Source organism: Excalfactoria chinensis, chromosome 2, assembly GCF_039878825.1.
Source record: "Excalfactoria chinensis isolate bCotChi1 chromosome 2, bCotChi1.hap2, whole genome shotgun sequence".
Classification (NCBI taxonomy): Eukaryota; Metazoa; Chordata; class Aves; order Galliformes; family Phasianidae; genus Excalfactoria; species Excalfactoria chinensis.
This window is the reverse complement of record NC_092826.1, coordinates 128,206,656-128,224,044: the sequence shown is the minus strand read 5'-3', so window position 1 is coordinate 128,224,044 and position 17,389 is coordinate 128,206,656. Positions and strand designations below refer to the sequence as shown.

Genomic DNA, 17,389 nt, shown 5'->3' with positions numbered 1-17,389 from the left:
AAGTGCTTTGTAAGCCACGCACGGATACAGGGTCACTGAATTCCAGGGTGTCAGGGATACCACCACCCATCACACAGGGCCTGCATGGACCAGGGCATGGAACAAGCAAGCAGCATGCCGGGTAAAAGAGGCACAGCAACTCCTGAGGAATGACACAAAATCACTGTAGGATTATTTCATTTTTAAAGGATTTAGCTCATTTATCCCTTTAATTCCTGAATTAACATGTGATGAAAAGCTCGTAATTATAACACAAATCCCAGCTGACACAAAGATGAGTAGAAGACAAGGACACGTTACAGAAAGGTTGAAATCTAAAAGCTGAATCGGAAGTTAAGATACACCAGGAAAAGTCCAAAGTGGCATTGCTGGAGTACTCGCTTCATTTATTTGGTATATATCTTACATCCTCATCATCTTTAAAGAGCTCCCAGGGGATCTCACACCTTGGAGGATGTTACCCAGGTGTGGGTGAGCACCACCTGATGCCCACAGTCGGCATTCTACAGCACGCTGTGAGACCCAACCTTGCTGCCAAGGGTTCCTCATGTCAGCGCATTTCTTGTACAATCACAACTGCGCGTCCAGTTTCTAATCACTGTTTTACAGGTTATTTTTGGTGAAACGATGAAATATATCATAATGCACTGTTTCCCCCAGAGACAACATCTATGCAGTGTGTATGAGAGATCTAATAAGCACAATAAAGAAGACTGTGTGACAGACATTGCAAGGGAGCAGAAGGGTAAAGCAGAAGCAGTAAATATTTGTTCACATTCAAGAGTTATTTCCATCATCATAACCCTATTGTATTCATTTTCAAACCAAGTGAATCTGAGATCAATCACCCAAGAGAAAGGCAAAGAATAAATGATAAGACACAGCCCTGAAGGATTGATACTCTAATACTAAAACTTCTTTTTGTATTGCAGGCTGTTATAGAGAAAATCAAACAAGACATTCTGTCGAGGAAAGAAGTGAATGTATGTATGTGTGTGTGAACAGCAAAAGCAAAACACACAACAAAATCTCCCTCCAAACGAAGAATCCCATGCAGACTTACTAAATGTTAGTAACAGAATTAAAGAGACGAGCTCAGGTCAGCACACCTGCTCTTCTCTTTCTCCTCCTTCATCACTTGAAGGACATCTGCTATCCTCACTCCTCCCTTCATGAACAAAAGGTACTTCTCTCATCTACACACCATTACCTTAACCTCTCGCAGTCTCCTGTACTCCTGAAGGTATTTCCACTATGGCCAGCCCTACACTCCTGTGCTGGTTCTGATCGTGAACGCCTGATCTCGATGCTTTGATGAGAAAAGTCCCTAATGTAGCGTTCTGCTCTCGCTAGCCCTATTTTCCCTCTTGTGAACAGCTTTGCCTCCTTGGGGCTGCTCCGTGTTGTGGCCACCATCCTCAGCTCACTTTGCCAGCACAGATACCAGCCCTGGGTCCCATCTGTCCCACACAGGCACTGTGGGTTTCCTCCCAGAGTTGCATTAGAGTGTGAACTTCACTGCCCTACTAAGCATTTTCACTCAGAGCACCTGAAGAATTCTGATTTTTAGGATAACTGTCACACTGTGGGCTGATATTCTATGGTCCATCCTCTTGTACTTTAAAATACTGATTGAAACAGACTAACCGGACTAACACAACTTCTTGATTTCCTTTTTGCTATGCTTTAACTCATCTGATTACGTGTAATTCAGTGCTGCTTCCTAAAAAGCTCAAACCAGTGTCATTCCCTGAATCAAACTGCTCAGCTTTCATTCTCTCCTCAAGCAGTTTCCTCTCGCATCATTTAAGGCTCTGGAACTCAGAGCCACGGCAAACCCTTTGCGTGCAGCCTTCATGCGCCACCTCAAATTTACTCTTTGCTCTATGACTAAAGAACTCACAAATGTTCTTTCCATTCCATATTCAACAAATGTCTCACTGCATTAATTGCAACAGACAAGTCATGTGCTCTTGAATTACGAATCAGCTGCAAGTCTCCACCTTAACATATGTTTAAGAAGGTGCATTCCATTACTGATAGCTCAGCCCGTTGGACCTGCAAGAAATTCCGCACAGCCCAATTTGTTTCTGTTGTAACAATAATTACAAGGCAACATTATTGATGCAATACAAATGGAAACTGTTTTCAAAACAGGCAGGAGCTTACCGCGCTGAAAGGTGCCGTTTTGTACACGGTACAGGAAAATACATGGAAACTTTCAATGATCGCTCTTTGTTATGTATCAGTGCTGACATAGTAAGACTGAAAACTATTCAGAAGTCAGACATGTGAATAATAAATAACTTATATAACATTCGTGTAAGACAATCAGCAACTGAAATCCCCTTTTAGGAGTCATTAAAGAGCAGGAATTTGCTTAAATAACACTCTCTCAGCTTCACTACAACTGATGCTGCACAAATGAAGATGCTGCACAAATGAAGATTTAGTACAAGGTTTGAACCCTCATACTTGGTGACAGAAGCCACTTCTGCAGTGTTGGTGCCATTCCAGCACCAACTCAGCAGCAATACAAACCAGCAACTCTTTCACTGGCTTGTTGCAACATCAAGAAAACAGCCACGCACCTACCTCATTCCAGAGCAGCCTGGTTTAGAAAAAGCATTGCAACGTGTATTATATAGATTAAGGAGGAAAAAAATCACAGGAGCATACGGCTTGTGTTGAAAACTTGTTTTTTTTCCTACTTCGGTTTGAGGAATGGACAAAGTAACACAGTGATTCCTTCAGGGAAAGGGAGTCAAACATCCCCTTCCCTCCAGGCTCCTTGCAGACAACCGAAACCGAGCAGCTATGCTGAAACAGCCCGCGTCCCAGTGACGGGGTAGGGGTAACTGAAAGCAGCCACATGAAATTACTGCAATAATGACATAAGTCAGACTTGTTGACGCATTTTATTGTGAGATGGGGAGTCTGGTAAAAAACTAGAAAATGACCATGATGTAACAAGGAACTTAAAAATGAAGTTTCAGGTTTGTAACATACATACATGAATACAGGAACAAATTGGCACAAAAATGTTAAACGTTGTTCCCAACACTGTTTATAAGATTATTCTAATTTGGCTTACTAAGGAAATGAGAGTTTTATGGTTAGGCTAATCTCTTAATAAAACTGCAGAGCATCATGCTATTAGTCACACAGTGAATTTCAAAATTTAAGAGCTTTATATTAAAAACTGGGTAAAGGTAAAATGAATTGATTGCAATTGTAAAATTAATACATTCCCATTTTAATTCATCTGTTCTACAGTCCAAGGCAAGTATAAATGTTAACATAACACTGTTAAATCAAATCTCAATGCAAGAGAACCGATTGCATCTCTACTTTAAATCTTATCAACTTTCCAAATTTTCATACTAAAATATATTATTGTATTAATACAAACTACAGTATTATACACTACACTGTGTAATAAATAAAGAAATATAAAAATAAGACACATAAATATAAAAGTTTTCTAAAACTAAAAAGGTACATATGTCAGTAAGAAGGGTATTAATACTGCCAGGTTTGGAGACATACAGTACAAAATGTTGCACAGATCTATAAACTAAAAGAAATAAAATAATACTGATAGGTAAAAATCAGCTAACATTGTTAATAAATGGGGTCCATAATAACTAACATTTGAAAATACTTATGAGCCAGATAACATTTCATGTATGTGTCTGAAATTAAAGTAAACCGATAAAGCAATAAAGCAGATTAGAAAATTTCCCTTGTAATTATCGTAGAGAAATTCTGCAAGTCAGGTATTAACCAAAAATACCACCAAATAATTAAATAATGAAAGATACCAGTGTTCTTACTTCTCTGATGGCTGAGTGTTTTTTCCCCCATGATTAGATTAGAAGTTTGATACAAATCAACAAATGCTAGTTATTGTAGGCCACGCATTGGAGAAAGGCTGGTGAGAGCCTTTGTAATACTGATAAATGGCACTTACAGCACACAGGTCTTGCATAAGGCCAAAGGAGATACAAAGCTTCATATCATATCCTTCATATTGTTACTACATACTCAAAACACAATTACAAACACTGATTTTGACGACTTGGCTGTCCTTACCGGTATCAACACTGTTAGTCCCTGCAATCAGAACTCAACAACAATCTTTTCAACTACATTTTTAACCACATGAGTAAGAAACTTCAGTTCTTCTATCATCTGCTTTCTTAAGGCTAACAATACACTTTAAATGATAATATGCTCTACTACAACATCTAATGTTATAACCGCTACCTTCTAGGTTGAATTTACAAAGGTAGCCAAGCACTGTTAGAGGTTTCTGCAAAAGGGAATTCTGTAGTGCAGAAGTTCTCACATTTTAAAAACATAATAAAATACTGAAGCGGATTTAGGAAATGCTTTGCCATTTAAAAAAAAAACAAACCAAAAACAAACAAAAACAAAACAAAAATCATATAAATCTCTCCCAATTGTACAGCTTAAAAATTAATCAACGTAAGAATGAAAATTAATACTGATAAAACAAACAATGCCAGATGCTTGTCTAATAAATCAGGTTTCCTACAACCTGTTAAACCTTTGCTTCCAGAGTCACTGTATTTTTCTAATCTGCTTCATGTTACAAACTTGTTCCTAACTTTGAAAACTGTGTGAAAAATTACTAAGTTTGAGGTTCAGGCACACCTGGATTTCTTTTTTTTTTTCTTTTTTTCTTTTTTTATATATATATTTTTTTACACAGTAGTGAACAGAAATCACAGTATGCAGGCTACCGTGTTTCCATGAAAAGCATGTATAATATAGAATGATCTTCATTACCGATTTATTTTTTTCCATATAGAAAAAACTATCATTTAAGCTTTATTTGTTTTTTCTTCTGCCACCTGCCCATTGCTCTGTATAACTTCTGGTTCTGCATTGCTTGCTCGATTTACAACGTCATCGTTCTTGTTACCTTCAGTTTTCCCTTCCTCCTCCTCTTCTTCTTCTTCTTCTACTACTTCTTCCTCCTCTACATCTTGTAGTTTTCTACATTCTTTTTCTTCCTGAAGTCCTTCTACCTCCTTTTCCTCCTCCTCCTCTTCCTCTTTTTCACTATCTTCCTCTTCTTCCCTGGTTAGACTCTCTCTCTCATCGGAGTCGATCTGCGATGGCGATGCCCTGGCACCAGCGTGCTCGCTGCTGAGCACCTCCTGTCCCACCTCCTCCTGCTCTGTGCTGTCACGCTCCTCTGCCTCTCTTTTGCAATAGGAGTAGCGATGATTCATGTGCTGAGAGTATGACCCCGAGTGTGAAAAGCGCTTTCCACATTTGTCACATTGGTAGGGTTTCTCCCCAGAATGCAGTCGCATGTGTTCGATCAAATGGTGTTTGTGTTTGAAGGCTTTCTTACAGATTCCACACTCGTGAGGTCTTTTACCTAGAAAATAAAGTGCACACACACACACACAAAGAAAAAAAAGAAAGGATTCCTTAAACTTAATATTTAAAAATTCTGTGCTGCTGCCTTCATTATACTATGCTGTTGGTGAATGTATTACCAACAATGAGTAATTGCATTTAGCGGTTTGCCCTCAGCACTGTCAGGCGTGGGTTTCTTACGTAGGGATACAAGGTACAAGGGCACATTGTAAAACTACGAAGCTATTTGTAACTCTCTTAGGAAAATGAACATCAAGGGATAAACAGATTCCCAGATGCAACTCAGAGCACAAAACAAGTGTGAATATAAATAGATTAGAAAAGGAGGCATTTTTCTTGCAAAAAAAGTTATTCAAACTCAAAACCACTTCAGCTCTTCTATAGTGATGGAAATTTAAAATCAATGAGCTTTCACATTAGCTTTCATGCACGAGCCCTTGAATCATGTCACACGTAAAAGGAAAATCATTCCAAAATCTTGCCTGGGACAGGTGAGTGCTTTGCGTAGCAAACTTGCTGACTACATGTATATCAACTGGAAAAATCTGCTTTGTTTCATCTACTTCTCTTCCTGCCCTTTTTTCCATCTTTCTACTCGCCTCTTTGCTACTTGCCTTCCTGCTGCTGTGTTTAGAGACTCTTATAAAGACAGTGTGGACCCAACTATGTAATCTTGATTCCAGCATTCTAAGTTGTTAGGCAAAACAAACCCATACAGCTTCTGCCCAGACATAAAAGTCCCAGACAATAAGACAGCAGCTTGCTGGTCGTGCTCCACCCAACACCATGTCAAACAAGCAGCATTTCTGAACACTGCACTTCATTTAAAAGCAGAATGGAAAGCACAACTGCGTTATGAAAAGGAGGATTAGAGAGTCTCGGAGTGGGAAGGTATGAAAATAGAAGATATTCCTAATGAACACAAGTCGAGAGGTTTAGACAAATGGTAAAGACGAAGGTGAGCCTTTTATGCTTTCAATTGTATATTTAAATAAAATGAAATAAAACCATTAATAGGCAGAAACATAATGTAGGCAATTAACCAACAAGAAAAGACATTTTTGAAGAGATGGCGGAAGAAAAGAGAGAGTGACACTTATTCAAAAGAAGACTGAAGATACCAGAACTGGAACTAAAAAGAACAGTTAACAAAAATTAGAAATAAAAACCAAAGCCAAAATGATTTTCCTTTGAGATTAGATTTCGTGTCCAGTGAATGTTTATAAAGTTCAGGTAACTACAAATTTGGCTCAGTTGGAGAACCCTTCATGCTTGGTACGCTGGCTTTCATGGTAAAATATCATACATACACACTGTCCTTTTTTATAATTTATAATTTTTCTTTGTTTGAAAGCAGTCCAGGTAAATTAGAAAAAATAAATCCTTAATTGCATATTGTAGCACACCAATGATTGTCCATGAGCCAGATGGAAGAAAATCCCAGAATTTCTATTCAGGGTTTAGACCTTACAAATTTAAGCACAGAATTGCAGTTCTGTCAAATAAGTACATAAAGTGTGGGTTCTAAGCAGGGCTGGGCACAGATCATAATAAGGACCGTTATACTTCCCTCTGATCTTAAAATGAACTGAATTTCAGCTGAGCTTATCAGAGTCAACAAAACAAAGATCTGAACCTGCATTTCCTAGTACATACCTGTGTGTTCATACTTATGTCTCAATAACGAGCTGCTCTTCTGGAATATTTTGTCACACAAATCACATGCATACATCCCGTTTTCTGTCTTCCTCATCTTTTTCTTTGGGGGTGTTGAATCAGAATCATTTTGGTCTTCTACATTCGATACTCCTTCTGAGCTAGTGTCCTGCCTTTCGTCCTTAACAAAAAGCACAAAGAAGGTTGGGTTCAAGAAAAAAAAACACTGATGCAGCATACAATTCATGAAACATAAGCTGAAGCTGCACAATTATTTCCATTCTGTTCAGTAAATGGACAAACAAAATTGTTTAGACTTACATAGTCAACAAAATCTTTCACTGCACCCATCTGCTCTGAAGACCCTGCCATCACACAGGTGCCCAATCCCCAGTGGGACTGACTGTAATCACATTCACAGAATCACCAAGGTTGGAATAAATATCCAAGATCACTCAGTCCAACCATTCACTTACCACCAATGTTTCCCCACTAAACCACGTCCCTTAGCGCCACACCTAAAAATCTGACTGTTGGTCAGGGCTAAGCTACATTGGCATATTGTGTTTTAAGACCCTTAAAATAAGGGTAATGTTAGGAAGGAAAATAAGGTTATAGAGTTGTAAAGTATCATAACCAGTGTTAGGAAGTAAAAAAGGAGTCTATTAGATAACTAAATGTGTTTCTGAACAAACATTTGTCACCCACATTTCGCTACTTCACAATCTAATGGAGGATTTTTTAGACTAGGTCACCTCAAAAAGCTTTCATTGTTCACATATGCATAATTGACCGTCCTCCTCTTCACAGATCTACCAAAATCCCAGTTAAACCAAAATCTGGGGATTTCAAACACTTCATTAATAAAAACTATCCATGTTTTGTAACTGTTGTCTATTTCTAAGCATTTCAAGTGATGAAGCTCACTTCTAAGTAGTACAGTAATTTCCAATGACATTAGAGGCAACAGACAGAATTAATTTTGTCTTGCATTATCAAGCTGGAACATAAAAACGTATGTATTAGCTACCTGAAATTTGGTCTGTCTCATAAACTTTAACATACAAGCAATCTCATAAATCTTCAAGGTTCCTCAGTTTCTGGCTATAGAGATGCCTGCATAAAATGCAGAGTTGACAATTTTTAAGATTTAAGTAAGAACACTTAGTCTTTATGTGATCCACATCTGTTCTGCTGTGTCCCTGCCTCCATGCACATAGCTGATGCTCAGCAGGACTGAGTCTGGTTAGATCACATCTGGAAGGACTCAGGGAGGAACAGAACAGGGTACAGGAACAAAGTGCGACGAATACCTACCCTAGTTGCAATTAAAAATACTTCTGCATTTTGTTTGAAGTGCCATTATGGTGTAGGACAAGTTATGCTACTCTGCAAGCTAAGAAAGCACAGCAGAGTGAAGACAGTAATTTACAAATAGTTCATTTTCTGGATGTTGGGGAAGAGGAGGTAAGGAGCCACCAACAAACATACGCTATGACTTTACACTGGTTTTTCATCCAGAGAACTAAGCGGTCCTCAAAATACTGAGCACTGATGTTCTAGAAAACCCTTTTGAATGGTAGAATTTAGTGAAGAACTAACTTGCTCATACACAGAACTAGAATGCTGCTGTCAGTCCGGACATATATTGTTTGAGCTGAGCAGCTTTGCAGAGGTGTTAACGGTGACATTTATTATCCCTTAGCAAACAAGAATAATGTTTGGGATAGTTTGCAGTTACGTTTTCTCAGAGTCATAGAATCACTGAATGGCTTGTGTTAGAAGGGACCTTAAGGATTACCCATTTCCAGCCCTGCTGCCATAGGCAGGATTCATACTCAGCAGCTCAGGCTGCCCAGGTCTCCAGAACAACCTGGACAAAAGCACCTTCAGAGATGGGGCTTCCATAGCCTCTCTGGACAGCCTGCTCCAGTGCTTCACCACCCTAAATATTATTTCATTTATTTTGACAATTTTCTGTAAATTTCATAAGGATACACCATGAACACATCATATACAATGCACAGGAACACAGAGACTTCAGTACCTGACTTCCGTTGGCTTGGGCCTGTTTTGGTGGTGTTTCCTGAACTGCAGGGCTAACTGCAGTAGAGTATGTATAAGCCACCTGGGGAATCAAAATGGTTTGCTTATTGGCAGCAAGAGCTCTCAAGCATGGAACACTGTTCTGGTCAGCAATGGCAACAATTGTAGGTAACTGGGCAGTGACTGTAGGTATAGCAATATTTATGGGATTGGCACTTGGTGGGATTACATTTACAATAGGATCAGAGTCTGTAATACTGTTGTCCTTTTGTGGTTCTTTTTTTGCACAAGTTAAGTTCAAAGGTTCTTCCTGGACAGAATAAACACTGTTCTGGTAAACACTAGTTATGGTAGATCTTTCCAACAGTTCTCCATGTTGCTTTGGTAGTGAAAGGTCAAGAGGTTCAATTTGTGGCTCTTCTTGTACACCCTCTGCTGTGTACGTATAACCCTGTGAATTTCTTGATGAAGAAAGGTTTAGTGGTGATGGGGATGGCGTGCTACTGCGCGATCCATTCTCAGTTGATCCCCCTGATGAAGTCTGAGATTTATTTGTATTGGCCGGATTTTGTGAGTTGTTTGTGCTGTTCTGGGGTTCGCTCTCGTTTGTAGTTGCTGCTTGATCATCATTATCTGTGGGACTGCTTATTTTAGCTTGTTCAGGAGAAGATGGTCCAGAAGACTGCACAGAAATTTGTCCAGCTTGCATTTTTTCGAACCACTTTTTTACCACATCCAGTGGTAGGTTTACAGAATCGGCTATTTTTGAAAGCTCTTCTGCGCTTGGTTGTGCATTTAATGCATAATATGCTTTTAGGAGCGATAAAAGGTTCTTTAAAGGTGGCTGACCAGGAGTTAAGTTGTTCTCCCCAGTTTCTGACGGGGCGGGGGAGCTGGGCTTCTCAGCTTCTGTTCCACTGGACTGAGGAAGCTGAGGAGGATTTTTTGTTTCATAGTGCTTTAATTCTTGAAGTGCATTAAGATCTCCTGGACAGTCATCACAAAGAAGACAAGTGCTATCATTGGTCTCTCCTTCAAAGTTTTTATCTTTCTCAGACTTCACCGTAAGATCTTCTGGTAACTTTTCATTTTTGCAACTGTTTGTAGGAACAGAATGTTCTTTTTTTAGATTCTGGGGAACAACCTGAAGTTGACTCGGCTGCTCCAAGCTGTAGTTGATGATAATTTTGGTTGTCCCATCTTGGTCAACCAAAGGAAGACTGATAGCTGAAATGAGGGAATGGCCAGCTTGTTGTATAGATGCATTGCTGATTGTTTCTTGTTCTTTGGATGCAAGGTTAGCATGATTGTTTTCCAATACTTGCCTTATTACATTACCATCCACTGCCACTTTAAGTACATTTTGAATGTCACTTAAGTTGATGCTTATGGGAGACACGAGACCCACTGTTGGCAGAACAACAGCTTGCACCACACCCTGAGGAGAACTGGTTGCCTGCAATGGGCTACCACCACTAAAAACCCCATTCTGCAAAGGGGTCGAACAATTAATTCCTGAAGCAACCACTATGGGCTTGAATTCATAATCCACAGGTTCAGTTTTAATTTGGTTAACAGGAAGTTGCTCTTGCAAGGGTTTATTTTCTATCTTTTGTCGTATCTGTGGTCTTGCTGGGCTACCGGGTGATGCAGAAAGGGAAGGGGAGGAGCACTGAGACGTCTTGAGCCCTGACCGAGCTCGACCATTCACGGGCATCAAACCAATACACTTCTTACTGCTTATGTGTGAGCTGTATGAACCAGAATGGGAAAAACGTTTCTTGCAGTTTGGGCACTCATATGGCTTCTCTCCTAAAGATTAAAAAAAAAAAAAGGAAGAGAAAAGACACATGCAATAGTTTGATAGGTTACAATGTAGCTTCATCAAATAGTAACTAGAAAACAATATATTAAAATTACCCCTCAGAGTCCTAGGGAAAAAAGTCCTTTACAGTGAATTGAAGACCAACAGCAATTACATCATCTATAGCTCTGATCCCAGGGTCCTGCGGTAAGTTTCACTGTGACCCAACAGGACACACAGAATGGCACCCATGTGATCATGACACATTCCAGTACTTTCTAGTAACCGGCTACATATCACATAAATGAGTCTATGTGGTCTGGAAGATTTCATTAAACACCATCCCAGTAGTAGCTCTACTAATGTCAGAAGCAGCATAAGCTGCTTCAGGAAAAAAATAAAGAATAAAAAACATAGAATATGCTTAACCAAAGAAAAACTATAAATGGCATAAATGCAAATCACAATTAAATGAAGAGTTATATAAATTGTATAGAGTCAAACTCAAGTACATTATATCTGTATCTTCCTACAACACTTATCAGCTGAGTAAAAAGAAACTAGACACGTGTGTAAGACAGATGAACATTTTCCTTCAGAGAAGTAACCCAGGTTGAATGGTCGGGAAGGTGCATACAACGATGCAATCACGACACCCACACATAGAAGTGACTTTGCAGGGATCTGGGTTACAGAGGAAGAAGAAAGAGAAGGAAAAAGAACAGTTGGCTGGCATCGGACTGAAAGCCTGTCAGTAAAGTCTTCCCAAGCACAGGAGCAGATATCGCTGCTCTCTGGAAATGAAATGAAGATGAGGTTTCCTGAGGAAGGGCTTCTAAGTGCACTTAATTGCTATTACCATGGCTGAGCAACCAATAAGAAAGGAAAAGATGGCTTAACGTCTTGTTTTCATACTTACTGCTTTTCATACTTTACTGAGTAAAACTGGGTCAAAATAAAGAAATCGAGGGATACTTATTTTTATATAATATTTATAAATATGTAACATTATAAATTGAAGCTGATGTGATGGGGTATGACAATCTCACATGTGTGCCCTGAGGCTATTTTAATCATCGTGTACTGGGGAAAATAGCGGCCACGGTAGGGAACTATAGTTGCTATATCCTGATTTCTATCAATTAAAGTTTTCTAGCAAGGCTCACAAGTAGCTAAGTGTTCTGCCAACAATGAGAAAAAACAGACAAGTGAGAAAGACCAAAAGGATGCCCCATTTCTTCTGCCACATGTGAAGCTTCCTTAAATGCCAAAGCTCAAGTTGCAAATGTGAAGCCTCTTGAGTTATCCTACATATTTTCTGCGCACAGTTGAAGGCTGCAGTCAGTAGGTACAGAGTCTTAGAGAAAGAGAAGGGAACGCCCTAGTATTTTAAACTTACACTTACAAGACTGATATTGCATCAAAGTTATACAGAGTAGGAACGGTAGCATTAGTACATAATTCAGTGCTTGTTTTATTTACCACTGTGGATTCGTAGGTGCTCCTTTAGATGATGTTTATATTTAAAAGCTTTTCCACATTCAGTGCACTTGAATTTTCGATTACCACTGGACTGCGTCACATGTCTCTGCAAGAAAGAATTTGCAATTATGGCAACAAACAGCATACTGGAAAAAAAGCCTGTATTTTCACAGAGTAACAGAGAAAATGTACAAAACTGAAAATAATCACAATTTTAAGAGACTGAAATTGGTATGTGTTATGCATGGAGAAGAAGTAAATTAGAAGTCAGGTTAAAAACGAACCATGTGCATCTTCTGAATAAACCTGGTACAGTAAAAGGGAATTAAAAGTATTCATTCTTTCTCCTAACTTCAGGTGAAGCTTGCTCTGACCCACTATGTGAGTAAGTTCTAACATATACACAGATTCAACATGTGAAAGCAAGAACCCAACAAAAGCCCAAGCCCACCAACCACAGAATATGTCACAAAAGACAGAGAAACATTAAAGTGCATAAAAGCCTGTTCAAAGTTTAATCAGTTGACTTGATTTTTCCATTTACGTGCCTGCAGTACTTGGGCTGGGATTCCTTTACATAACGGTGCCACAGGATTGCTCAAGAGAAGATGGATCAGTGACTGCAAAGGTGCACAGTCACAATTAATTCTCAAAACAAATAAAATCCTAAATTAAAATAAATAGTAGTATGGAGGGAGTTCCTCAGTGTGCAACATCACAGTTATTCACTGTTTGCACTGAAGCTCTGAAATTATTTCTGTCATATTTTGCCTTTTGAGAGCATTTATTATCAAGTACTTTAAACTTTTAATCCAATGACATTTAATTTAGCCTTATCACTGTACTAGCTTCAAAGAAGCAGAAGTGAAAAATGATGTGTAAATATGTATGGTATGTGTGACATACATATATATGCTAGATATTAATGTGTGCATTTTATGACAAAAATAGTGCGTGCATTAAAACTTGGAGCTACTTAATTACTGACATAGAATGTCCTGGGTTGAAAAGGACCACAATGATCACGTAATTTCAACCCCCCTGTTGAGTGCAAGGTCTCCAACCACCAGATACGGCTGCCCAGAGCCACATCCAGCCTGGTTTTGAATGCCTCCAGCAATGGGGCATCCACAACCTCCTTGGGCAACCTGTTCCAGTGCGTCACCACCCTCTGTGTGAAAAACTTCCTCCTAAAACCTAACCTAACCCTCCCCTATCTCAGTTTAAAATCATTTCCCCTTGTCCTATCACTATCCACCCTCATAAACAGGAAATATGTTTATTTATGACATGAAATAGAGGAACTGGAGTTTCTATCTGTTCAAAGCAACAGCTTATTTAAAAAGCAGCAGCTGCTTTCAGGCCGCACTCAGCCATCTGGGTGAGCTGTGGTAAGGAGGTGCCCAGCAGCACCATGCCTGTGCTGGGAGCCATCAGTGTCCAGGCATCTCTGGGGCTCTGTTTAAGCACTGGGAAGGAGATGCTCTTGGAGACTGCAGCTGACTTGCTGCACTTTTGTGATCCAACTCCACTGAGTACAAAGAACTGTGTCAGGATTCACTTAAGCCTGTTGAGAATCAGTCAGCTTTGTTTGACTCACGATTCGGCAGGTTAAAGGCTCTCAGCACACAGACAGCCACTGTGGATATCACACTACGTCCTAATGTTTCACCTTACTGCATGGATATGATCTGTCAAATAATGTCTCTGCCCCAGTCTTAAAACTTCAACATTCTACTTCCAAGGCATGGAAGCTCACATTTCTCTTACTAAATTTTTAATGAGATTTTCTACTCTTACCAAACTTTTAATGAGTTTTTCTGTTTTCTTGCTTACAGCCATAAGCTGCCTTGAGCTTTTGGTTAGGTAGCATCTCCATGCTTCTTATATTTGCAATACAGCTGCTCTGCTCTGCAGGTTGGCATCTTCTCAGATGAAGGCACAGCCTACGTGTACCTCTCACCCAGCCTCTGCTACAATGCAAATTATCTTTGCTTACTGCTTCCAAACAAATACAGAACTGTCCCATGCTGCTCACTGATCAGCCAACATAAAGTTATCCAAACCATCTACTTTCCGGTTAAGTCCTTTATGAACAAGGCGAAAACAGTAAACAGTTTTGAAGATGCTGCTGTTTAAGACCCACAGCCAACAGGTCTATACCATTGGTAAAACTCAATTTTCCATTGCAGAAACGACTAAACAACATATATAAAAGTATAGGCAATCTGAAGACATGACAACTCTGTGACAATAACCTAAACAAATCAGCGTTTCAACTTCACCAAGTATCTGAACTGTCATTGTTTTGACCCTGGGTATGGCTCTAGAGAAAATTGCACGTGAGCTGGTGTAATATTGAATTCCAGATACTTCATAGAAACAACATTCCTGCTTAGCACATGCAGACACGTGCCTTCAAAAATATAATCCTATTAAAATATATCTGAAATGTTTCTTTCAGCAATACAATCTACATTTCCCTTTCTACCCATTCTTCTGAGGTTGGTTGTTTAGCTGATCGTTTTTTCTCTTTTCATTACAACCAGGTGTAAAAACAGGAAGTCCTCCCAACTACTCTTTTCTTCTGCTTTTAGGTTTCTAGTTGGAAAAACTGGAAATAAAATTGGCAGCTCACAGCAACTAGATTTTACAAAAAGCATTCATAGATTTTATAGGCATAGATATCAGCTGTATATAAGATGACAGCATCTTTAAAGTGGAAGCCAAGGCAAAAATGAATTGTTCATGGGGAATAAATGAGAAACGCTCTGCCACAACATGCTGGTGAGGTTATTCCAAGCCTTGCAGAACAGCAAAACCCTTGGGCAGGATTGCCTATACTTCTTGCAGTGTTTCCTGAAAGTATTCACTCGGGGATGAAGGACAATGCACTTTTAACTCTGATAAATTAGTGATAATTTGAAGAATAATAATTAATATGCAATATGTAAAAGATCATCTCCTTTTTTGGTTAATTTTATGTCAGAGCTTTTCAGTTTAACGAAGTACTGTTGTTTTGGAGCTGCAAGAAATACGTTCTCACTATTCATGGCTTTGTGTATTTCTGCAACGTTTCCCTCCTCTTTCAGCTCCGAGGAGTTTCAATCTTTGTAGTCTGCCCTCAGAAGGGAGAGTTTTCAAGACTCTTTCTAACTTGGTGGTAAAAAAAATCTGTGTCTGTTTTCTTGGCTAATTCCTGTCTGTTTCAATGAGCTTCACCTGGCTTACTGAGCTTCAGCACCTCTGGTAAGCTATGAAAGCATGTAATTGGGGTTGAGCAATGGGAAATCCTAGGGATAGAAGAAAAACAGAAAAGCAGGGAGTGGGGAACCTCAGGCATCTCAGCAATAATGGGGTGGTTAACTCAACATGGGCATCTCAAAGAACCATGCCCTCAGGTCACAAATGAACCACAGAAAATGAGTTCAGAATATCTTCAGCACTTCTGAAAACTAAAATTCAGACCCAACCGTATTGCCTAGATGAATGGAAGCACAGAAAATCAGATCACACCCTTTGTTAGCTATGGGAGAACTCTGACTTCAACTTCAGGTTTAATTGCTCAAGGATCGGTGCTTCAGTCCACCAGACTCTGAGACGAATGTCCATCATGCTCTGCATGTCTCTACTCACACACCAGGCGTTGCTGCAGAGGACAGCAGGGCCTCCAGCCAATGCCACTGACCTGATCTCGTCCCGACTTGTGCGACGTCATGTGGCGGTCCAGCTGTGTTCTGTATGCAAACGTGTAACTGCAAAGGGAGCAACTGAAGTTATCCTCGTTTTTTTCATGGCGGTATTTAATGTGTTCCTTCAGAGAGGTAAAGCGCTTGTACCCTCTATCGCAGTACGGGCAGGTAAGCAGCTGGGAAAACGCATCGGGTGTTCCTGCACAGGAGAGAGAATATGGTGTATTTAAGTAAGATGTAAACTCTGAACTCAACCAACATCGACAGACACAGTTTACATTCATACATATGACTGTAAGAAAATGCGCAGCTGCTGGGAAGCTCCATCTCGTTTAGAAAAGGAACGACGACTGTTTTTTCTTTAGGTATTATGTTACTGACTGCGGTAGGGTGCAGCTGTCCCAGCGTGTGCTGGAGGATGTCAGCACACAGACATTCCCCAGAACCACACCTCTGTCCCCACACAGCACCAGAGCCTCTGCACGTGTCTCTGATGAGAAAGTACTCTGACCACTGTAATACGTGGTTTTAGAGCCAGGAAGCTCTATAGGTCTGGTTAGCCCTACCACTGGAAACCCCAACATCATGTTCACAAAATAAGTCTAGGACTGCAGCACTTAATGGTCACCCTATTTCCAGATCGTGAGGAATGAGCAACATTTTTAGGCTGCAGAGAATGATCTTCTTGTTACTTAACATAAAATTGTAAGAGAAAGGAGAACAGAAACACAGCTGATACTCTTCATAGTTATGCACAGCTACGTGGGACATACTATATGCAGGAGAAACAGATGAGTGACAGAAAGAAGAGATATCAGATGTGATGCCATAAATATTATTCTAGTACAACCTATGGGATTTATTCTATTGGCTTCTGTGAAGTTACTCCTGTACCAGCAAAAAGTGAAATCAGATTGAAGCTGAATATTAATTTGACAGGAATATTCCTGAGAAGTCATTATTTATGAAGCTTTAACTCCATTTTTTCTTATCAGCATTTAGTTCTCCCCCATATATAGTAACTTATTCTATGCTAGAAAAGATTTGTTTCTGAGATTTAGAAAACATCTTACTTTACAGATTAATGGAAAAAGTGCTTACAGAAGTGCAGGGTTCGCAGTATTGGATCGAATTATCTGTTTACGAGGTCTGGTAAGGTCCAGTGACCAAGCTTCAAGGGAAATGGAAAGCAAATTTTGCAACAAAGCATCTATTCATTGTGCTGAATGACAGCACGAGAGGAAAGTGGCACATCTGCACAGATTATTTCTTTTTGATCTGAATTGTGAGG

At 39.6% G+C, this 17,389-nt stretch overlaps 1 protein-coding gene across 1 annotated transcript in view; it reads right to left on the bottom strand.

Moving 5' to 3' along the window:
• Positions 1-2,900: 2,900 nt before the first annotated feature.
• ZEB1 (zinc finger E-box binding homeobox 1) overlaps positions 2,901-17,389 on the bottom strand; it is a 100,779-nt gene continuing 86,290 nt past the window's right edge. Inside the window, exons 5-9 of the mRNA XM_072329101.1 lie at positions 16,095-16,297; positions 12,407-12,512; positions 9,122-10,932; positions 7,075-7,255; positions 2,901-5,416 (exon numbers count right to left, since the gene is read on the bottom strand). Coding sequence (XP_072185202.1) covers positions 4,851-5,416; positions 7,075-7,255; positions 9,122-10,932; positions 12,407-12,512; positions 16,095-16,297 — 2,867 coding nt within the window. The 3' untranslated portion in view covers positions 2,901-4,850. The remainder of the gene's footprint in view (positions 5,417-7,074; positions 7,256-9,121; positions 10,933-12,406; positions 12,513-16,094; positions 16,298-17,389) is intronic.